At 24.4% G+C, this 22,212-nt stretch overlaps 11 protein-coding genes and 15 non-coding genes across 26 annotated transcripts; all 26 read right to left on the bottom strand. All coding sequences in view use genetic code 4, as the record gives it.

Moving 5' to 3' along the window:
• Window positions 1-11: 11 nt before the first annotated feature.
• On the bottom strand, window positions 12-82 carry trnR(tct). Its single transcript has one exon. It is a non-coding gene; the product is annotated as a tRNA-Arg (tRNA).
• A 111-nt stretch (window positions 83-193) lies between these two features.
• Window positions 194-1,660, bottom strand: nad4 (NADH dehydrogenase subunit 4). The gene has a single exon. The coding sequence runs from the start codon at window positions 1,658-1,660 to the stop codon at window positions 194-196; it is 1,467 nt and encodes a 488-aa protein (YP_010241233.1).
• Window positions 1,661-1,860: 200 nt separating this feature from the next.
• On the bottom strand, window positions 1,861-2,913 carry nad1 (NADH dehydrogenase subunit 1). Its single transcript has one exon. The coding sequence runs from the start codon at window positions 2,911-2,913 to the stop codon at window positions 1,861-1,863; it is 1,053 nt and encodes a 350-aa protein (YP_010241232.1).
• A 314-nt stretch (window positions 2,914-3,227) lies between these two features.
• On the bottom strand, window positions 3,228-4,385 carry cob (apocytochrome b). Its single transcript has one exon. It carries the CDS (start codon window positions 4,383-4,385, stop codon window positions 3,228-3,230), a length of 1,158 nt encoding a protein of 385 aa, YP_010241231.1.
• A 197-nt stretch (window positions 4,386-4,582) lies between these two features.
• On the bottom strand, window positions 4,583-6,271 carry nad2 (NADH dehydrogenase subunit 2). The gene has a single exon. It carries the CDS (start codon window positions 6,269-6,271, stop codon window positions 4,583-4,585), a length of 1,689 nt encoding a protein of 562 aa, YP_010241230.1.
• Window positions 6,272-6,342: 71 nt separating this feature from the next.
• nad5 (NADH dehydrogenase subunit 5) lies at window positions 6,343-8,322 on the bottom strand. The gene has a single exon. The coding sequence runs from the start codon at window positions 8,320-8,322 to the stop codon at window positions 6,343-6,345; it is 1,980 nt and encodes a 659-aa protein (YP_010241229.1).
• Window positions 8,323-8,592, bottom strand: nad4L (NADH dehydrogenase subunit 4L). The gene has a single exon. It carries the CDS (start codon window positions 8,590-8,592, stop codon window positions 8,323-8,325), a length of 270 nt encoding a protein of 89 aa, YP_010241228.1.
• Window positions 8,593-8,695: 103 nt separating this feature from the next.
• Window positions 8,696-8,768, bottom strand: trnR(acg). The gene has a single exon. It is a non-coding gene; the product is annotated as a tRNA-Arg (tRNA).
• A 1,007-nt stretch (window positions 8,769-9,775) lies between these two features.
• Window positions 9,776-10,510, bottom strand: cox2 (cytochrome oxidase subunit II). The gene has a single exon. The coding sequence runs from the start codon at window positions 10,508-10,510 to the stop codon at window positions 9,776-9,778; it is 735 nt and encodes a 244-aa protein (YP_010241227.1).
• Window positions 10,511-10,622: 112 nt separating this feature from the next.
• Window positions 10,623-11,030, bottom strand: nad3 (NADH dehydrogenase subunit 3). Its single transcript has one exon. It carries the CDS (start codon window positions 11,028-11,030, stop codon window positions 10,623-10,625), a length of 408 nt encoding a protein of 135 aa, YP_010241226.1.
• Window positions 11,031-11,173: 143 nt separating this feature from the next.
• Window positions 11,174-11,398, bottom strand: atp9 (ATP synthase protein 9). Its single transcript has one exon. It carries the CDS (start codon window positions 11,396-11,398, stop codon window positions 11,174-11,176), a length of 225 nt encoding a protein of 74 aa, YP_010241225.1.
• A 1,974-nt stretch (window positions 11,399-13,372) lies between these two features.
• Window positions 13,373-14,899, bottom strand: cox1 (cytochrome oxidase subunit I). The gene has a single exon. The coding sequence runs from the start codon at window positions 14,897-14,899 to the stop codon at window positions 13,373-13,375; it is 1,527 nt and encodes a 508-aa protein (YP_010241224.1).
• Window positions 14,900-16,103: 1,204 nt separating this feature from the next.
• trnH(gtg) lies at window positions 16,104-16,175 on the bottom strand. The gene has a single exon. It is a non-coding gene; the product is annotated as a tRNA-His (tRNA).
• A 125-nt stretch (window positions 16,176-16,300) lies between these two features.
• trnM(cat) lies at window positions 16,301-16,372 on the bottom strand. The gene has a single exon. It is a non-coding gene; the product is annotated as a tRNA-Met (tRNA).
• A 37-nt stretch (window positions 16,373-16,409) lies between these two features.
• Window positions 16,410-16,484, bottom strand: trnQ(ttg). Its single transcript has one exon. It is a non-coding gene; the product is annotated as a tRNA-Gln (tRNA).
• A 22-nt stretch (window positions 16,485-16,506) lies between these two features.
• On the bottom strand, window positions 16,507-16,589 carry trnL(tag). Its single transcript has one exon. It is a non-coding gene; the product is annotated as a tRNA-Leu (tRNA).
• A 19-nt stretch (window positions 16,590-16,608) lies between these two features.
• On the bottom strand, window positions 16,609-16,681 carry trnF(gaa). Its single transcript has one exon. It is a non-coding gene; the product is annotated as a tRNA-Phe (tRNA).
• Window positions 16,682-16,699: 18 nt separating this feature from the next.
• On the bottom strand, window positions 16,700-16,771 carry trnA(tgc). Its single transcript has one exon. It is a non-coding gene; the product is annotated as a tRNA-Ala (tRNA).
• A 5-nt stretch (window positions 16,772-16,776) lies between these two features.
• trnL(taa) lies at window positions 16,777-16,858 on the bottom strand. Its single transcript has one exon. It is a non-coding gene; the product is annotated as a tRNA-Leu (tRNA).
• A 4-nt stretch (window positions 16,859-16,862) lies between these two features.
• On the bottom strand, window positions 16,863-16,936 carry trnM(cat). The gene has a single exon. It is a non-coding gene; the product is annotated as a tRNA-Met (tRNA).
• trnM(cat) lies at window positions 16,937-17,010 on the bottom strand. Its single transcript has one exon. It is a non-coding gene; the product is annotated as a tRNA-Met (tRNA).
• Window position 17,011: 1 nt separating this feature from the next.
• On the bottom strand, window positions 17,012-17,084 carry trnV(tac). The gene has a single exon. It is a non-coding gene; the product is annotated as a tRNA-Val (tRNA).
• A 1-nt stretch (window position 17,085) lies between these two features.
• trnE(ttc) lies at window positions 17,086-17,159 on the bottom strand. The gene has a single exon. It is a non-coding gene; the product is annotated as a tRNA-Glu (tRNA).
• A 36-nt stretch (window positions 17,160-17,195) lies between these two features.
• Window positions 17,196-17,268, bottom strand: trnT(tgt). Its single transcript has one exon. It is a non-coding gene; the product is annotated as a tRNA-Thr (tRNA).
• Window positions 17,269-17,327: 59 nt separating this feature from the next.
• Window positions 17,328-22,169, bottom strand: rnl. Its single transcript has 2 exons — window positions 19,550-22,169; window positions 17,328-17,853 (listed from the first exon to the last, which is right to left on the bottom strand). It is a non-coding gene; the product is annotated as a large subunit ribosomal RNA (ribosomal RNA).
• Window positions 18,018-19,217, bottom strand: rps3 (ribosomal protein S3). The gene has a single exon. It carries the CDS (start codon window positions 19,215-19,217, stop codon window positions 18,018-18,020), a length of 1,200 nt encoding a protein of 399 aa, YP_010241223.1.
• Window positions 22,170-22,212: the final 43 nt, after the last annotated feature.

The raw sequence follows: 22,212 nt of genomic DNA, 5'->3' as shown, positions 1-22,212 counted from the left end.
ATATTATTATTATTCTTACCCAAGGGTCGAACTTGGATCAAAATATTAGAAGTATTCTGCTCTGCCATTGAGCTAGTAAGAAGATATAATATAAAATATTTAATTATAATTAAATATTTTATATAAAACATTTATAATATAAATGTTATTAACTATAAATTAAGTAAATTAATTTAATTTAATTTAATTTAATTTAATTAATATTATATATTAAAGAAGAAACTGAGTAATGTAAACCATCTAATATAGGAGCAGGATATATACCAAATAATACTGTAAATATTACAAATACTAATAATAAAATAAACTCTCTTCTAGTAACATCACCTATGTTTTCTACAAAATATACAGAATAAGAACCACCAAAAGCTATTCTATTATACATAAATATAGTATAAGCTGCAGATAATACAATAGAAGTACTAGCTAATATACCTAAAATAGGCATTCTTTCAAATGCACCATATAATGACATAAATTCACCTAAGAAATTTAATGTTAAAGGTGTACCACTATTACCTAAAGATAATATAAAGAATAATATAGAGAATATAGGCATAATTTGAGCCATACCTCTATAATATGTAATTAATCTAGTAGAAGATCTATCATATAAAATACCTCCAGCACAAATAAATAATCCAGGTGAAACAAAACCGTGAGCTAAACCTAAAACTATTGCACCTTCTATACCTTGTATTGTATTACTAAATGCACCTATTAAATATACAGCTGCGTGAGATACAGAAGAGTAAGCAATTAATTCTTTAATATCTATTGTTCTTAATGTACTAAAACTTGCATATATTATAGTTATTACACCTATTACATAAATAATATATGTAAAGTTTAAAGAAGCTTTAGGTAATAAAGGTAACATTAATCTAAATATACCATATAAACTTAATTTTAAAACTATACCCGCTAATATAATACTACCAGATAAAGGTGATTCAACGTGAGCTTTTAATAATCAAGTATTTAAAAAGATAACTGGTGTTTTTACAGCAAAAGCTATAAATATACCATAAAATAAAAATAATTGTGTTACATAGCTAAAGTTTGCTTTAGATAATGCATCAAAATCTGTTGTACCCATAATAGAAGACATTACTATTATAGATAATAACATAAATAATGATCCTAATAAAGTATATAAAAATAAATAGAAACTAGCTCTTACTTTATTACTTGAACCAAATAATCCTATTAATAAAAATAAAGGAGGTAATATACTTTCAAAAAAAATATAGAATAATAAAACATCTAAAACTAAGAATACTGCTAATAATAATGTTTCTAATAATAACATTATTACTACAAATGATAATACATTTTGAGATTGTATTGAATTTCAATTAGATAATATAGCTATAGGCATTATTATAGTAGTTAATAATATAAAATATATTGATAAACCATCAACACCTAAATATATATCAAAATAACTTACTTGGTAATGTTCTTCAATAAATTGAAATTGTTTACTACTAAAATCAAATAATATAAACATTATTAATGAAACAATTAAATTTATTATTGATGTAGTTAAGGCTATAGATTTTAGTTTTATATTATTTACTAAATATAAACCATAATTTGCCTCTATTGTTACAAGACTTATTCCAATTAATGGAATTAATAATAATAATAATGACATATAAAATTTTTATTATATTTATTTTCTGCTTAATTTTATTACACTTTATATATGTTATAAAGCTTAAGTATATATTAGTTTATATTATCGTTATACATAATATACATATACATATATACTATATTGCAGTATAATATAAAATATATTATATAATATAACAATTATATAACAATATATAAATTAAATTATAATATTAATAATTAAAGTACTAAATTTGTAGGTAAAGCATCTAAACCGTATACAACACAAGGTAATAAAACAACATATGCTATAATTAAAGGTAATAATACAGTTCAACAAACAGACATTAATTGATCAAAACGAATTCTAGGGAAAGATGCTCTAGTTCAAATAAATACAAATATTAAAAAAGCAGTTTTAAATGCTAAATTTAAAGGAGATGAAGAAATATTAACAAATATTACTTCAAGTATAGAATTATTTATACCAAATAAAGATAATATATCTATTAAAAAATCAACAGGTATAATACATAAATAACCACCTAAAAATAAAATACTATTTAAAACACAAATTAATATAATACTAGCATATTCAGCTAAAAAAAAGAATACAAACACACTAGCAGAATGTTCTGTCATAAAACCACTAACTAATTCTGATTCAGCTTCAGCTAAATCAAAAGGAGCTCTATTAGTTTCTGCTATAGAACCTATAAAGAATATTATAAATAAAGGAAATAATGGTAATAAAAAATCAACTATTCTTTGTGATTCTACAATAGTAATCATATTTAAATTACCTGTTAATAAAATAACTAATAAAATTACAGAACTTAATATTAATTCATAACTAATTAATTGAGCTGTACTTCTTAATGAACCTAAAAAAGCATATTTAGAATTAGCAGATCAACCAGCTAATAATATACCATATGTTCCTACAGAAGAAACTGCTAACATATATAACATACCTAAACTATAATCTGATACAAATATTCCACTATCAAATGGTACAACTAAATAACCTAATAAAGCAAATATTAATGTTATCATAGGACCTATGAAAAATAATAATATATTTGCTTGTGTTGGAGCTACATATTCTTTTAATAATAATTTTAAAGCATCAGCAAATGCTTGTAGTAAACCATAATAACCTACTGCGTTAGGACCTAATCTTCTTTGCATTGAAGCCATAGTTTTACGTTCTGCTATAGTTACAAATGCAACTGAAAGTAAAGCAGGTACTATTAACAATAATCCTTCAATTACTGAAATTATACTTATCATTTATTTTTTTATTATTTATTATAATAATATATATGTATAGAATATTTATATTTTTATTATTGTAATTAACAACTTGCAGTTTTTATTCTATATATATATATAAATATTTAATAAATATACTCAATAATATTTATTGAAACTTTTTATGTTTAATATAAAAATACTATTATATTAAATTAAAAAAATAATAATATCTAAAGAGTTCGGGGAACTCGAATCCCTTTATTTCGATTTGCAATCGAAACGCAGAACCCTCTGCTCAAACTCCTAACATATATATAAAAAATTAATATAATGATAAAATTAAATAATTATTATTTTTTAGTTGCTAATTCTACTAAACTATTTTCTATAATACTTACTACAGGTACTATAACAAAGAAGTGAGCAAAGTATAACACAGTAGATATTTGTCCAAATTCAATAAATGGTGTTTCAACGTGTTTTGAACCTATTTGCATTAATACTAAGAAATTAGCTACAAATATAAAGAATGCAATTTTACTTAAAGGTCTAAATTGTACTCCTCTTAATTTAGATAAATCTGTAAATGGCATAGCCATTAAAGCTAAAATAGCAGCAAACATAGCTATAACACCTAATAATTTATTAGGTATAGATCTTAATATTGCATAGAAAGGTAATAAATATCATTCTGGTACAATAGCAGGTGGAGTTTGCATAGGATTAGCCATAACATAATTTTCACTATCTCCTAAAGCATTAGGCATAAAGAAAACAAATATAGATAATACTATAAAGAATAAGAATATAGTTATTAAATCTTTAAATAAAAAGTATGGAGCAAAAGGTAATCTATCATAATTTGCTGATATACCTAAAGGATTTCCTGATCCTACTACATCGTGATAAGCTATTAAATGCATTAATACTAATGCAGCTAATACGAAAGGTAATAAGAAATGTAATGCAAAGAATCTATTTAAAGTAGCATTATTAACAGAAAAACCTCCTCATATAAATTCAACTATATCTTGACCTATTCAAGGTATAGCACTCATTAAATTAGTAATAACTGTAGCTCCTCATAAACTCATTTGACCATATGGTAAAACGTAACCTAAGAAAGCTGTAGCCATCATTACTATAAGTATTACTGTACCTATAGCTCATGTTAAAGTTCTAGGTGATTTATATGATCCGTAATATAAACCTCTACCTATATGTAAGTAAACTAAAAAGAAGAATGCTGAAGCTGTGTTAGCGTGTAAATAACGTATTAATCATCCATTATTTACATCTCTCATAATGTGTTCTACAGAATTAAATGCTTCTAATACACTAGGTGTATAATGCATAGCTAATGTAACTCCTGTTACAATTTGTATTATTAAACATAAAGCTAATAATGATCCAAAATTTCATAGATAACTAATATTAGCTGGTGTTGGTGCATCTATTAAATATGCATTAACCAATCTTAATAAAGGGTGACTTTTAATTATTCTCATTTTTTTTTTATTTTTTGTTTGTTTTATATATTTACGTTCTATGTTTATTTATATCTAAAGAGATAATAATAATCATAATTAAAAGTAAATATAAGAATATATATATATATATATATATGTTAATTAGATACATTATATATCTAAAAAAAAATTTTTTTAGTTTATAAATTATAAAATAATTAAATTTTATTTAATTATTATATACCAGCTGGTACAAATAATATAATAGCTAATATATTAGACATATGTAATCATTCATTAGGCATAAACATAAATAAAAGTATAATTAAAGTTAATATAGAAATAGTTATAGATAAAGAACTAGATAAAGCAAATTTAGAATTAAAATATATTTTATTAACTACTTTATTTTTTTGTAAAATAAGAGCAGGTATTCTTATATCTTTTAAACTATTAAAGTAAGAATATGAATGTCCATCAAAGAACATAGTTTTTACTATAAATAAATAATATACAGCACTTATAACACTAGTTAAAACACCAATAAGAGTTAAGAATATAAAACCTTCTTGTAAAGCAGCTGAGAATACCATCTGTTTAGCAAAGAATCCCATTAAAGGTGGAATACCAGCAAATGAGAATAAAGTTATAGTTAAACTTAAAGCTAAGAAACTATTAATATGGAAATATCCTTTAAGTTGGCTTATAAGTTGTATAGGTGAGTTATTTTTATCTATTAAATTATAATGATTAATATTTTTATCATTATAAGCGTATAAACTATAACCTATAGCTATTAATAAAATAAAGGCATTTAAATTAGATAAACTATATTGAATTAAATAGAAAATAAAAGATTGTATAGATTCAACACTATTAATAGTTAATGCTAATAACATAAAACCTAAATGAGATATTGTACTATAAGCAAATAATCTTTTAATTCTAAATTGTGTTAAACCTAATACAGTACCTATAACTAAAGATAATAATGAACTTATTAATAAACTTGTAGTTCAAGTATATTCTGTAGTAATATATATACTATTTGTATAATGAACTAATTGTAATAATAATGTTAATATAGAAATTTTAGCTATGATAGCTACAAAAGTAGTAACTATTGTAGGTATACCATCATATACTTCAGGTGATCAAAAATGAAATGGTGCTGCTGATATTTTAAATAAAAATCCTACAGTTATTAATAATAAACAATAAGGTATATATGTAGTTATTTCTTGTTCATTTAATATACCTGCTAAATTATTAATAACATAAAAACTATCTAAATAAGTTACACCTAAATTTGCATATATTAATGCTATACCTAATAATATAAAACAAGATGATAATCCACCTAATAAGAAATAAGTTAAACCAGCTGATGTAGCAGATTCAGAATTTCTATACATAGCACATAATAAATATAAACCATAACTTTGTAATTCTATAGATAAAAAAATAGATACTAAATCACTACTAGATATTAATAATATACTTCCTGTTATTATAAATAATAACATTAATGTATATTCTAATATTGTATATTGTTCTCCTTTTTTTAATAATATATTAGATACAGCAATATTTTTAACAAATTGTAATTTTGTAAATAATAATTTATTAAAACTTAAATACTCACTAGATATTAATTTTCTAGGATAAAACCCAGTTAAATTCAGTATTAATATACTTATTATAAATATTAATATATGAAATATTTGTGTAATAGGTGATGTATAAAATAAACCACCAAATAACCCTATACCATTATCTAAATATGTTATAAATAAATTATTATAAGATAAATAAACACAGTAAAATAAGATTATAATACCTACTCTTGAATACAGAATAGCTGTATCACGTCTAAAAGACAATGCGTTAGATAATAATAAACAGAAAATTGATGATAAAAGCATATCTGATAAAAAAAAATATATTTAAATTAAACAAAATAAATAATATATATTATTTATTAGATAATATATTATTATTTATTAGATGATAAGTTATTATTTAATAAAGCAAAAAAAGTAAATATAACTAATATAAATAAATTATTATCATTATATGAAAAATATATTAATGAAATATAGAATATTAAACCTATTAATATATATAAAGCATAAGTAGTAACTACACCAGTACTTAATTTACCTAAACTATTACTTAAAGATAATAATCCTTTTTCTAAACCATAAGGTCCTAAAAATTCAACTGAACCTTTATCAAGACTTTTAGTAGTTTGACCACCTAATTTAAGAACACCTTCTACAATATATTTATTATAGAATAATTCTATATAGAATCTTTGATTAAAGAAACTAAAAATATTATAACCAAATCTTGAGAATTTAAAGTTAATAAGTAATTTAGGTAAGAATTCAGAGAATAATACTGAAATAATACTTAAAGAAACTGTAAATACAAAAGGTAATAATTTAAATAATGTAGGTACAGCAAATTCAGTATCTAACATAATTTCATGACTAGGATGAATAAATAAACTATTATCAACAAAGAAACCAGTACCTAAACCTATAAAAATATCCTTAGTTAAATAACCAAAGAATATAGAGAAAATAGATAAGATTATTAAAGGTAAAGTTAAGAATATATCACCTTCATGTGCATGTTTATAACTAGATAATGGTCCGTTAGGATTAGCTAAGAAAGTTAAATATAAAACTTTAGCTGAATAAAGTGTAGTAAACATAGCACCTATAGTAGCTACAAAGTAAACTATAGTACCTGATAAATAGAATTGACCATAAGAAGATTCTAAAATAAAATCTTTAGAATAGAATCCTGTCATGAAAGGTACAGCTACTAAACTTAATGAAGCTATTAACATAACTGAATAAGTTAAAGGTAAAAATTCTCTTAAACCACCATATTTTCTAAAATCTTGATTATCAGCTACTGCGTGTATAACTGATCCAGCACCTAAGAATAATAATGCTTTATAAAAAGCGTGATTAACTAAATGAAATAAAGCTAAATTATAACTAGATAAACCTATAGCTATTACCATCATACCTAATTGACTCATAGTTGAATAAGCAATAACTTTTTTAATATCTTGTTGGAATAATCCAATTAAAGAACTAAATACTGTAGTTATAGCACCTAATCATAAACATAATACTAATACAGTTGAACTATATTCAATTAATGGTGATGATCTCATTAATAAATATACTCCTGCTGTAACCATAGTAGCAGCATGAATTAAAGCAGATACAGGTGTAGGACCTTCCATAGCTTGAGGTAATCAAATATGTAAACCTACTTGAGAACTTTTAGCTGTAGCACCTATTAATAAACATATACCCACAATTGTGATTATAGTTTCATTATAATATGGTGCTAATGCAAATACTGTACTATAATCTATATTACCAAAAGATCATAATATAGCAAACATACCTACAGTTAATAAACAATCACCTACTCTATTAGTTAATAAAGCTGATAAAGAACTTTGATTTGCTGCTATTCTAGTAAATCAGAAATTTACTAATAAATATGAACAAACACCTACACCTTCTCAACCTACAAACATAATTAAATAATTATTTCCTGTTACAAGTATAATCATCATAAATGTGAATAAACTTAAGTAACTAAAAAATCTTTGATTATGTGGATCATGACTCATATAACTTATAGAATATACATGTACTAAACTAGAAACTATTAATACTGGTATTAACATTGATACTGTTAATGAATCAAATCTAAAGTTTCATAATACATATAATGATTCTACATCTACTCATCTTGCTACATTTATTGTTACTGGTATATTATTAAAACCTACTTCAAAAAAAGCTATTATAGCTAATAATGTTGTAGTTATTACCGCACCACATGTTATTATATGTGATCCTGTTATACCTACTTTTCTACCAAAAAAACCTGATATTATTGAACCTAATAATGGTAAAATTATCAATGTTAAATACATTTATTTATATTGTATAGATATACTTCCTCTTAATCTATAATATGCTACCAATATACCTAAACCTATTGCAGATTCTGCTCCTGCTATTGTTAAAATATATACAGCAAAAGTTTGCCCTAAGATATCATCAAAACTAAGTGAACTTATTAATATTAAAAATGTTACTGATAATAACATTATTTCTATTGATATTAACATTAATATGATGTTTTTTCTATTTAAAACAAACCCTAATATTCCTATAAGAAATAAAAATATTGAAAAATTCATAATATCTATATATATTTTTTATTTGATTTATCTATACTACATATTTATTATTTATTTATTTATATTAATAATAAATACATTATATATTAATATTAGATTTTTTTAAATGTGTATAAGATTTGAACTCATATTTACGTGTCCGTAGCACGCTATTCTACCATTGAATTAACACATTTTATTATATAAATTATATAATAATATATAAATACTATTAAAAAAAATCTTATATTTTATTTAACGTTTATCTACAATATAATAATCCATAACATACCTTGCTATTCGTAAGTTATAAGGTGAATCATATTGACAACCCGTACGTCCTCTATTTATAACACTAAGAATATAATCTTGTGTTTTTCTTAGTTGCGTAAGTGAATCAGGATCATAATTGATATTAGAATTATTAAATGGTGATATATACATATGAGCTAGTCTGTGTCTATATATAAAATCAGTTAATGCTGATTTATCTTGAAATAACATTTTATGACCATCTGGTAATGTTACAGTACATTTATAACTACTTAAACTATTTACATATTCAAATTTGTAGTGAATACCTAATTCAATATAAACAAGAAATTGATGAGATAATCATGAAGCATATTTTAACATTTCTTGTGGTGTTTCTATAGCCGCATATCTACTAGTATTTGCTACTTCTGTTATTAAAGAAGTAATAGCACCTCTAACTATTGTAACATGACTTGGATTAAATTCAAAAGTATGTAATCTAGAATAAGTTGGTTCTACTCATTGGTTAAAACCATTTAAACGTAAATCAGTATTATTACGGAAACAATCCATAAAATTTTTTACTTGCTCATCTATAGTATTTATTACTAAATTTCTTGTATAAGTAATAGAATTATTAACCTCTTCAAATAAATACAATCTAAAATCGTTAGTATTATCAAGTTCTACACTTTCATCTGAACTACTACCATCATCTGAACTTCCATCAGAACCAAAATCACTTACACTACTTTGAGACATACTATTGTTATCATTAGTAGAACTAAAGGTACTTCTAATTTCACTTAGAGTATCTTCATCTCAATTATTTAAAAATTCAACATTTTCTAAAACAGTATCTGTATATTGCGCCATTGTGGCTAACATATTTGTCATTATCATCATCATCATTTTTTTTTATCTATATTTAAATTTATAATTCCTGTTTTTAACCTTCCATTTGCTCTCTTAATCATAGTAAAAAATCTTTAATTGATACTGATTGTATAGCTATAGGCATAGAACTGTGTAAAATACCACATATTTCTGAACATTGCCCAAAGAAAGTACCTGGACGGTTTATATAAACAGAAGCTTGATTTAATCTACCAGGGTAAGCATCAGCTTTAATACCTAAAGAAGGACAAGCATAAGAATGTATAACATCAGCAGCTGAAATTACAATTCTTGTGTGTGTTAATTCAGGTATAATTACTCTATTATCAACTTCTAACATTCTAAATTGACCTTCTTCTAAATCACTTTCAGGTACTATATATGAATCAAATTCTATAAACTCATCATCTGCATTAGTAAAATCAGGGTATTGGTAACTTCAATATCATTGATGACCTTCAGCATATACAACCAAAGATGGATCAACTACCTCATCCATTAAATATAATAATTTAAAAGATGGGAAAGCTATTAATATTAATATAAATGCTGGAGATATAGTTCATATTAATTCTATTAAAGTACCATGATTCATATATTTATGTGATATAGGTGATTTATTAGCTAAGAAATTTCTAATTATAGAAATTATCATTCATGTTACAGTAAATAATATAATAGATAAATAAAACATAATATTATTATGTAATTCTTCAATACCTTCCATTTGAGGTGAAGCACTATCTTGAAAAAATAACCCCCATGGAGTTGGAGCATCTAAATGTAAAAGATTTTGTAAAAACATTTTTATAAATTTTTGTGTTATTATTTTTTTAATGCGTATTTATGTAAACTATATGTATAATGTAAATACATATTTTTTTTTTATAAGATATAATTTATTTATATATTAAAGAATAACCATTTCAAGATTTTATATTAAAATTAAATATTTGTCTACTTTCTATTTTTAAGGCATTTTTACCTAATTCAAAAGCAAAACCTAAAGTTAATACTAAAAAAAATACTAACATAATTAATAAACCATATATACCATTAGTATAAGCACTAACTACATAAGGAAATACTAATAATATTTCTAAATCAAATAATAAAAACAATAAAGCAAATATAAAAAAAGAAATACTAAATTGTGTTCTATTTTGCCCTAAAAAAGAATGAAAACCACATTCAAAAGCACTATCTTTTTCTTGATATGGGTTATGTGGTGAAAGTATTAAATTCACTGATAATAATATTATACCTAATACAGGTATTAAGAATAAAAAAAAAGTTGTTGTTGTCATATTAAAAATTTTTAATTTTTATACATTATAAGTTTTTTTATTAATATTTTCTTGTTAAGTTTTAAGTTAATATTAATTTAAATACTTAAAAAGAAAACAAATAATAAGATTTACATACAATATAATGTTTTTATTATATATAATTATGCTACATATAATAATAAAAAAGCCATCATTAAAGCAAATAATCCTGTTGCCTCTGCAAAAGCAAAACCTAATATTGCATATGAAAATAACTGTCCTCTTAATGAAGGATTTCTTGCTACACCTAATATTAATGCACCAAAAACAACTCCAATTCCTATACCTGCTCCTATTAATCCTGTTGTAGCCATTCCTGTACCTATTATTTTTGCTGCTTGTAACATTAATTCTATTAATTTATTATATATAATATAGTCATATACTTTCAAAAATTATAAAAAATATCATTAATTAAATTGAGCTATGTATAATAAAGCTTCAAAGATTTCATGTGTTACCCTATTATAAATACTTATATCCATAAGATCTATATTACGTAACATTTCTACGTGTTGATTTTTTAATATATTAACGTAATCTAAATATTCTCTTATATCTTCAAAAACTGTACGATAATTTAAATTATCAATACCTTGCATTAATACTAAATAATTATCATACTCAAAACGGTCTAAACGTAAATTATCACTAAATTCTATTTCCTCTAATGATTTATCTGTAAATAAATCTACCATACCTATATTCTCATCGTCTAAATGTTCAGATTCTATATCATAATCATCTGAATGTTCAGATTCTATATCATAATCGTCTGAGTCTTCAGGATCTATACCAGAATTATCATCATCTGTACTTTCAACAGTTAACACGTGATCATTAGGATGTTCAGGATACTGCATATATAATTCTGGAAAATCTACTCTCATTAAATCTATTGAATTTGCATTTATATGTTCTTGAACTTCATTTGATAATTCTTCAGTATTTTCTATACTTCTTATTACTCCAGGATTAAATTCTGAATCAGGTAAACGTGTAGGATTTACAATATTTTCTGCATCACGAAAAATATTTATTCTTACTTCTGAATTTGGATTATTAGGGTTTGTACCTAATGTACTATCAAAAGTATCGTCATATGCTATAATTTTATTACTAAAATGAGTATCTATTTTTTCACGTACACGTATCATAATACCAGGAAGATCATGTTCAGGTATTGGTAAAATAGAATCTTCCATTGTTTCTTTCTTATTATCAATTTCAATAATTGTTTGTCAAGTTTCATCGATTAATTTATTGATTTTTTCTTGTCTATCATTTATAGAATTTTGTAAATTTTGAACTATATTTTGTGTATCATTTTGATTATTAGATTCTTCTTGTATATCATTTTGATTATTAAATTCATCATTTAAACCTTTGTGTTTTAAATTTATATGAGAAGAATCAGATGCTTGTGATAAAGATCTCTTTTTTACTCTTATAACATTAGAACTATTTTGTACTATTTCAGTATTTATTCCTATTTTTTCAAATACTGAATCAGAATTATTACTATTAGATACACTATCTTGTGAATTGTTATTTCCTACAAAAGATGAACCTAAATTATTATTATCTAATATTTCATTACTATTAGATATACTATTTTGTGACTTGTTATTTCCTACAAGAGTTATTGAATTTTTTCTCATTTTTTTTATTTCAAAGTATTTAAAAATCTAATATACTTATATGAACTTTTAAATTTAAATCTTTTTTTATATACTAATTAAACATATTTTTTTTTTACCTTTTTAATATGTAGAAATCGTATAAAATTTTATTTTTATTAATAGCGTAATATTTATTATTTTATCTAAGTTAGCTCAATATTAAGTCATCCTGAGCTAATTAGACTTTATTTTATAATATTTTTTTATTTTGTAATGTTATTTATTTTGTAATGTTATTTATTTTGTAATATTATTTATTTTCATAAAGTATTAAAATTTATAATTATTATAAATTTTAATTTGGATGACTTATAGCACTTATAACTCTAATTACATAAGCGGGTGATATACATCATATATATGATATATTACTATTTATTTTCATTTTTATGTTGAAATTTATAGTTATTTTTTCAAGAAGTATATGATACCTATCACCTATATTGCTTTATAATAGTTATTTAACTATTTTAAATTTACAGGTTATTTTTTTTATATAATTATATATAAAATATATCATATTATAAGATATATATATATATATATATATATATATATATATATATAACAAATTAAACAAATTATTACATAAGTATTATATACTTTTAAATAATATATATTTTAAAACCTATTACACTATTAAGATTGTAAAGGTAAACTTGCAAAAGCGTGAGGTTTAGGTGGACTAGTTAAACATCATTCTAAAGAACTATTGTTTCTAGTAAAGTATACTTGGAATGTATCACTGAATAATTGAGGAGTTAATCAAGGATATCTTGATACAGCTTTACCTTCTGTAAGTTGTTTATAAATAATAGTTAAGAAATATCATGTAGCTACAACACTAACAATAGAACCAATACTACTAATTAAATTTCAACCATAGAAAGCATCAGGGTAATCACTTATTCTTCTAGGCATACCTTGTAAACCTAAGAAATGTTGAGGGAAGAAAGTTAAATTAACACCAACAAATAAAATTCAGAAATGAACTTTAGCAGCAAAATGGTCATAAGATAAACCTAATATTTTAGGAATTCAGAAATATCAACCACTAAATAATGCAAAAACAGCACCCATAGATAATACATAATGGAAATGAGCTACAACATAATAAGTATCATGGAATGCTACATCAAGTGAAGCATTAGCTAATACAACACCACTTAAACCACCAATAGTGAATAATACAACAAATCCTAAAGCAAATAACATAGGAGGTGTTAAATGTAAAGATCCACCATAACATGTAGCTAATCAACTAAATATTTTAATACCTGTAGGTACAGCAATAATTAAAGTAGCAGCAGTAAAGTAAGCTCTAGTATCAACATCTAAACCAACAGTATACATGTGATGACTTCAAACTATAAATCCTAATACACCAATAGATAACATAGCGTAAACCATACCTAAGTAACCGAATACGTTTTTACTTGATGCAGCTGAAATAACTGTACTTATAATACCAAACCCAGGTATAATTAAAATATAAACTTCAGGATGTCCGAAGAATCAGAATAAATGTTGGAATAATATAGGATCACCTCCACCAGCTACTTCGAAGAATGAAGTATTAAAATTTCTATCTGTTAAAATCATAGTTATACCACCTGCTAATACAGGTAATGATAATAATAATAATACAGCTGTAATAATAACAGCTCATCCAAATAAAGCTAATTTGTGTAAACGTATTCCAGGACTTCTCATATTTAAAATAGTTGTTATAAAATTCATAGCACCTAACATACTACTTATACCACTTAAATGTAAACCAAATATTGCTAAATCTACACTTGGTCCACTGTGAGATTGTATTCCTGATAATGGTGGGTATAATGTTCATCCTGTACCTGCTCCATTTTCTATTGTAGCTGAGAAAATAAATAATAATAAACTAGGTACTAATAATCAGAAACTTATATTATTTAATCTAGGAAATGCCATATCTGGACCTCCTACTAATAAAGGTAATAAGAAATTACCGAAACCTCCTATTAAAGCAGGCATAACCATAAAGAATATCATCATTATAGCGTGTGCTGTTATTATACTATTATATAATTGATTATCTGATATATATTGAACTCCTGGACCTGATAACTCTAATCTTATAAGTACAGAAAATGCTGTTCCAATTAAACCAGAAAATAATGCAAACATTAAATAAAGAGTTCCAATATCTTTTGCATTAGATGATAAGAATCAACGTTCTTGCCATTCTGTAGGGTTTTTAAAACTTCATATTCTATTTTCTACTTGTGTATCCTCATACACGGCTTTTCTATCTATTGTAGTTGAGAATTCTCTAATGGTATCTATTTGTTCTAAAACATTAGTGTCATTATAATCCGAAAAGGTATAATTTTTATTTATATTCATTTTATATATTAATTTATTTTAGTATTTAAAAATTCAATATAATGTAAAAGACTTTTAAATTTTATTTAAATTTTTATTCTATAATTATATATATATATAGAGACATATATAAATATAATTGATATATATATATATAAATATATATCTTAATCTATATTAATAATATAATCTATATTATATCACTAATATAAACAATAATTTATATTAGTAATATAAATAAAAAATAAAATTCTATGTTGTTTATACATACTAAAAAGGTTAAAAAAAGACGTATAATTAATAGAATAAGAAAGATTCAAATTTAAAAGTCAATACAAGAGTAGCGTCTTTTAAATAAAATTTAAAAGTCAACACATTAATAGCGTCTTTTAAATAAAATTTTAAAATCAACACTTGTGTAGCTTCTTTTAGAAATATAAAAGAAGTCAACTACAAAAAATGACTTAAAAAAAACAAAAAAAATTTTCAAGTCATTATATAAAAAATGACTAAAAAAAAAAATTAAGTCATTATTGAAAAAGTGGCAAGATAACTAAAAAAAAAATTTTTTTTAAGCCGTCTTTATTGGCAAAATATTAACTAAATTATTAATATTTTGTTTACTTATTAGTCATAATAAATTAACTAAATTATTAGTTTTTTTTATTATTATTATTGACTGTATAGTTTTGCTTTATTTTGTTTTGTTTATATCATAACAAATTAACTAAATTAGTTAATTTGTTAATATTGACTGTATATTCTTTTGGTTTAGATAGAGGACTATAAACTATCTAGAAAGACATCTATATAGGTATAATATAATATAAATATACTTTATCTTTAATTATATATTATACATTAATATAGAATAGGAACAAGAATATAATGTTAAATGTATTATTATGTGAATTACAATATTGTAACATAGGATACCTAGAATAAAACTAAGATATACTGTGCCACATACAGCCGTTCTACCATTGAATTACAATATTGTAACGTAGGGAGGATACCTAGAATTGAACTAGGATATACTGTGCCACATACAGCCGTTCTACCATTGAACTATACCCACCTAATATAATTATTTACATTAAAAATACAAATATAAATAATATAAAGATTCTATATATGAAATAAATATATAGTTATTAAATAAGTTATAAAAAGGCTAACTATACCTAAAAAAGCACTTGTGTTAGCCAGAAGAGAAATTCGAATTCTCATTCTTAATTCATGAAATTATTGTTCTACCGATTGAACTATTCTGGCATAAATGATATATAAATAATATATAATATTATCTTATATTATGTTGGGGCGACTCGAACACCCAATAGTAAATACCAAAAATTTATGACTTACCGATTAGTCGACAACATAAATTATATAAACATAAATATAAATATGGATAACAAGACTTGAACTTGTAAAGTTGAGCACTATTCCAGCCTAAATGAAACCTGTTTTCCAATTTCAGCATATCCATGTTTATTAATACCCATATTTGCTCGAGATAAGATTTGAACTTACAACCTAATCAGCTTCAATGATTCGCTCTACCAATTGAGCTTCTCAAGCGTTATAAATTAATGATTATGGAGTTATCAGGACTCGATCCTGAAATAACGATATGCAAAATCGTCGTTTTACCAGTTAAACTATAACCCCTAATATATCCAAGAAACGATTCGAACGTTTACGGCTTGCGCCACTTAAGCTTAAATTAAGACTGTCTACCAATTCCAGCACTCGGATTATCTAAGACTAAAATGACTTGAACATTTACTCAAACCATCATGAGTGGTTCGCTTTAACCAATTAAGCTATAGTCTTTGGTTGCGAACTTAGGGGTTGCACCTAAATTTTATGGGCATGAGCCATATATGTTACTATTACATTAATTCGCATTAAGAGATAGGTGATTTGAACACCTGACCTTTCGCGTGTAAAGCGACAGCTCTACCAACTGAGCTAATCTCTTTTAACCCAAGGGAGATTTGAACTCCCGCACTAACAGTGAAAATGTTATGTCTTAACCAGTCTTGACCATTGGGTCTTTTTTTTATTAAATATTATGTATATATAATATTTATAGCCTTATGCGAGTATCGAACTCACTTCTACCGATTACAAAACGGTTGCATTACTTTTATGCTAAAAAGGCTTTATCCGAAAATAAAATAAATGATATTAGAAAATATTTAGTATAATATTAAATAATATTAAAAATTAGTACTTTATATCTAAAAATGTTTTCATTCTTACAACCAAAGCCTATTAATTGTTATAATTATAACAATTGTACTCGTAGTGTTCTACTACGTATATAAGTATCATAAAGTTTGCTTCGCGTTTAGATGCTTTCAACACTTATCTTAAACTGATGTAGCTTTCCTGCCATGCCTATGTGGTCTAGTTACACCCACACCATGTAGTGTAACAATACCTTAGTATAAGTATTAGTTATTATTATAATAAAATTATAATATAAAACATAAACAACAGGTAAACCAGAGATCAATATACCCAACTCCTTTCGTACGAAGGGGCTATCTTTAATCTACTTTATGTTCCTCTAGAAGATAGAAACCATACTGTCTCACGACGTATTAAACCCAGCTCATGTAGCTCTTTAATCGACGAACAGTCGAACCCTTCATGATTTCTGCATGCATGAGGATGAGCTAAGCCGACATCGAGGTGCCAAACCGCGCACTCAATTTGTACTCTCTTGCGCAAATTAGCCTGTTCAATTTATGTTATCATAAAAGATTCAGTCTAATGCTGAATAAACGCGCTTTGCGCGTCAATTTTACTTTTATTTCCATTTTTCTCAAAACGGTTCAGACTATTTCATCATCTTTATTAATTAATTTAAGGGAGGGATAATTGAAAAAAAAAAAAAGAAAATTAATTAAGTACCACTTACTCAACCTTTAACTCCAAAAGCTCCAACACGTGAAGTAGAGTTAATTACAGTATATTGTAAATTAGCTTTATCATTTCCTCTTAACATAGGTGTTGGATAACCTTTAATAGAAGAATAAACATTTTCTAAATTTCCTTTATATTTAGTTCTACGTTGAGATCTAGAAGCTGAAAAACGTCTAGTTAATCTACCAGCAGCTTCTAATCTAACACCAGATACTCTTTTATATTTTAAATTACTTAAAATAATTTTTTTTAGGTATTTAGAATCTGTATTATCTTGTTGTAAAAAATTATTAGAATTCATATTATTAAAATTAAATAATTTTTTTGATATTTCTGCTAATTTAACATTTTTAATTTTTGATTTTCTTATTAAAACTTTAAGATATCTTAATACATTTCTTTTTTTTTTTAATTTTAATTCTAAAGGTTGAGAAAATATTTTACTATTAAAATAAAAATATTTTAAATTAATTATATTAAATTCAACATTTTTATTAAAAATATTTCTTACCAAATTAATTAAACCTTGTAAATATGAATATTCAAATTTAGCTTTATTTATATAAAGTATTTGTTTATAATACATAAAAAATTTTAATCTTTTAAAACTTTTTTTAATAAATCTTGTATAATAAATATTTTGTGCTGTTTTTACTTTTGTATTATACTTAGGTAAAAGATTCATTAATAATATACTTTTTTGATTTTGTTTAAATAAAATATTTAATCCTAATTTTCTTAATTTTTTTAATTTATTAGCAAATTTAGGGTTTTTAAATAATCTTATATATCTTTTTTTAAGTTTTAATAAATAATTAAGTTTTTGTTTATTATAAACATATAATGTTATATTTACTTTATCATTAGTATGTTTAAATTCACCATCACTAATAAATATTCTATTAGTTGATATTTTTCTAAATCTACGACGTAATCTATTTTTTCTTAATAAAGATTCTAGTTCCAAATGATATAAATTAAAATATGCTTTAATTAATTTCATTACATATCTGCTTTTAATAGGAATTAAATTTATAGCATTTTTGTTATAAGCATAAATACTACTTTTTCAATTTCTTACTGCAGGAACTACATCTTTATTATAAACAACTACAGTAGAATTATTAGATGCTTTTTTTTTATATGTATTATTTAATTTTGATTTTATAATATTTAACATATTTTTATATATTTATATATATTAATATAATTAATATAATTAATTATATAATATTAAAGCTTGAAAAACCAAGTCTAATACATTATTATAAATAATAATAATAATTATACAAACAATGATAATAATTAATAAAGATGTTGGGCGTTAAAAAAGGATTATTGTTAGCTATACTCACCTTTTAGTCGTTGAACGTCCTTATTTTAATTTATCTAAAGATAAATACATGCTAAAATAAGTTTCGCTTCAAATACACTTAATTAATATAAGTTATCTTTGAAATTTACCCAATATATTACCAATATTTTATAATATTGGAGGACTCACAGTTATAAATCCCTAGCGTAACTTTTTCTATAATCCAAGACCTTTCCTTAATGCATCTTGTGATCATATGCCCCGCTTACGCGACTGATAGACTTGTAGGTCAAACAGTAAAGCAAGATTTAGCCATTAAACTTTTAAAGTATTTATAAACATTATATTAATAAAGATAAATACTTTATTAATATAACAAATAAACTTTTAGTATAGCCCGCCTATATAGACAGGTAAAGTTTAAAATACATCTATTCACCGCATAGTTAAAATCTTACTTAAAATAAAAAATTATTGTGGAATTTAATCGAATAATAACTGTATAATTATAATAATAATTAGAACAAATTAAAATATTTGTATATAAATATACAAGTTTACAATATGAACTTTGGATATACCCAGGTACTTTTTGTGGGATCTGTGCCCCGCATAAACTGCCTCCCAATCATCAAGAGTATATATAAGGATTCGAATAAAGGTGTTTCATTGTTATCTCATCAACTACCTTATACACTATAAATCATCCTAAATTTTCACTCTTGTAATTAGTAACAGTAAAGCTGCATAGGGTCTTCTCGTCTATCTAGAGGTAAACAGTATCTGCACTGCTATTCCAATTTCACTGAGACAATCATCGAGACAGCTGTTGCATCGTTAAGTCATTCATGCAGGACCGCATTTAACGGCCAAGGTATTTCGCTACCTTAGGACCCTCATAGGTAAGGCCGCCATTAATCGGGGTGTCCTTCAAAACCTCAGTTAATAATCAAGGTAAATCCGTTACCCAGCCGACATTGGGCAGACATCACACTCAATACTTTGATTTTTTATCTTTGCAGAGTGCTGTGTTTTTATTAAACAGTCGTACAACATTATTTCATGATTCCTCTTATCATTATATTAGATATTATGTAATCAATTACATAATATCGTAATTAATGATAATGGCCCTCCTTATTCCGAAGGTACAGAGTCAATTTGCCGAGTTCCTTAATGATTGTTCTCTCAAACGCCTTTGTATTCTCTACTTGCTTACTTGAGTTAGTTTCTAGGTACGGTTAGATATTATATTTAGTACCCTTAATTATTAGTTAATACTAATAAATTTAAGTAAATATAATAATTTATCTAATAAAATAATAAACTTTTCCAGAACCTTTATTACTTGTTAAAGGTTTTGGTTATTATTACTTAGATAAAATCCTACGTCATCAAAATTATCTTTTGATTAATCTTTTTAGACACCGATTTTTTTAAAAACCATAAGCTTCAGGCGAGGCTAAACAGCCTTTTTCGTTACTCATGTCAGCATTCTCTCTTGGATTTAACAGATAATATTTAAGATTATATAACTTATTATATAGTAAATAAATTATAAAAAGTATCATATACTTAATATCTAATAATACTAAATATAATACTTATTATATTAATTGTATTTTAATTAATTAAAATACAATTAAAACTATTAATTATACTTTTTTTAATATTTTAAGAAAAATATTAATATACAGTTTAATCCAATGTTCCGCTACCCCACAAAATAAAACTATATATTTATTGTTTTTTTGTGTACAAGGTTTCGGTATATTATTTAGATCCGTTAAATTTTCGGCGTTTTTTCCTAAATTATTAATCAGTGCTCTGTTACGAGGTCTTCAAAAAATGGCCGCTTCTAAGCCTATTTCCTGATTGTTTTAAAAAAAAACATCCTTAATTTCACTTAACAATAATTTTGGAACCTTAACTCTTGTTCTGGGCTGTTTCCCTTTAGACATACAACCTTATCGCACTATGTCCGATTATTTAACATTCATCTTTGCCCTTCCGAGTGCAAATACTCTCCGGTAAAGTCACTACAACCCCCCGATGTTGACAAATATCTATGATATTGTCCGAGATCACAGTTCTGTACCTGCTAAGATGTTAATTAAATTACCTACTTACATAGGTTTCGCGGAAAACCAGCTATACTAGTCAGTTTTGTCTTTCACTAACTTACCACAGTTCATCGGATATCTTTACAACGATAACCCGTTCGGGCTTTTATAACCCTGACCATGGTAAGATCACTAGCCTTCGGGTCTAATTCTAGATACTTATTCATTTTTTCATAATTGGTTTATCTACGTATTATTCTTTATCATTATCACATATTAACATACATATATATTATGTAGTCTAAATTATGTGTAGTTAAGTATAATACTTGCATCTAAAATTAACTTGCTGACCCATTATGCAAAAGGTACACTCTTATTATTTATTTAAATTTTCACTCGAGCTGCTTTTAAACCTACTATTTCAGTGTATTTCCCTCACGGTACTGATACTCTATCGCTTATATATTTTTTTTAGCCTTAGAGGAAGGGTCCCCTATATTTTAACAGATTTTTTTCCGTTATATTATTTAAAATATATGAAAAATGTATTACCATTTTTCATATATTTAAAAGGCTCTTGCTATTTAGAAGACACCAAATAACAATCTCGTTTGATTTCTTTTCCTAAAGTTACTAAGATATTTCAATTCACTTTGTCTTATTATTAGATTTCTCTATGATTTCTAGTTATTTCTTCGTCTAGATATTAATATCTTGAAATATATAGCTAACCATCCATAATAGTTTCTTTATATACTTGTCTTGATTTCTCAAGATGTATATGATACATATCA

The sequence above is a fragment of the mitochondrial genome of Penicillium canescens (genome assembly GCF_028828765.1).
Source record: "Penicillium canescens mitochondrion, complete genome".
In the NCBI taxonomy this organism is placed as follows: Eukaryota; Fungi; Ascomycota; class Eurotiomycetes; order Eurotiales; family Aspergillaceae; genus Penicillium; species Penicillium canescens.
Note: the sequence above shows the minus strand (reverse complement) of the source record. Positions and strands in the feature narration are given on the sequence as shown.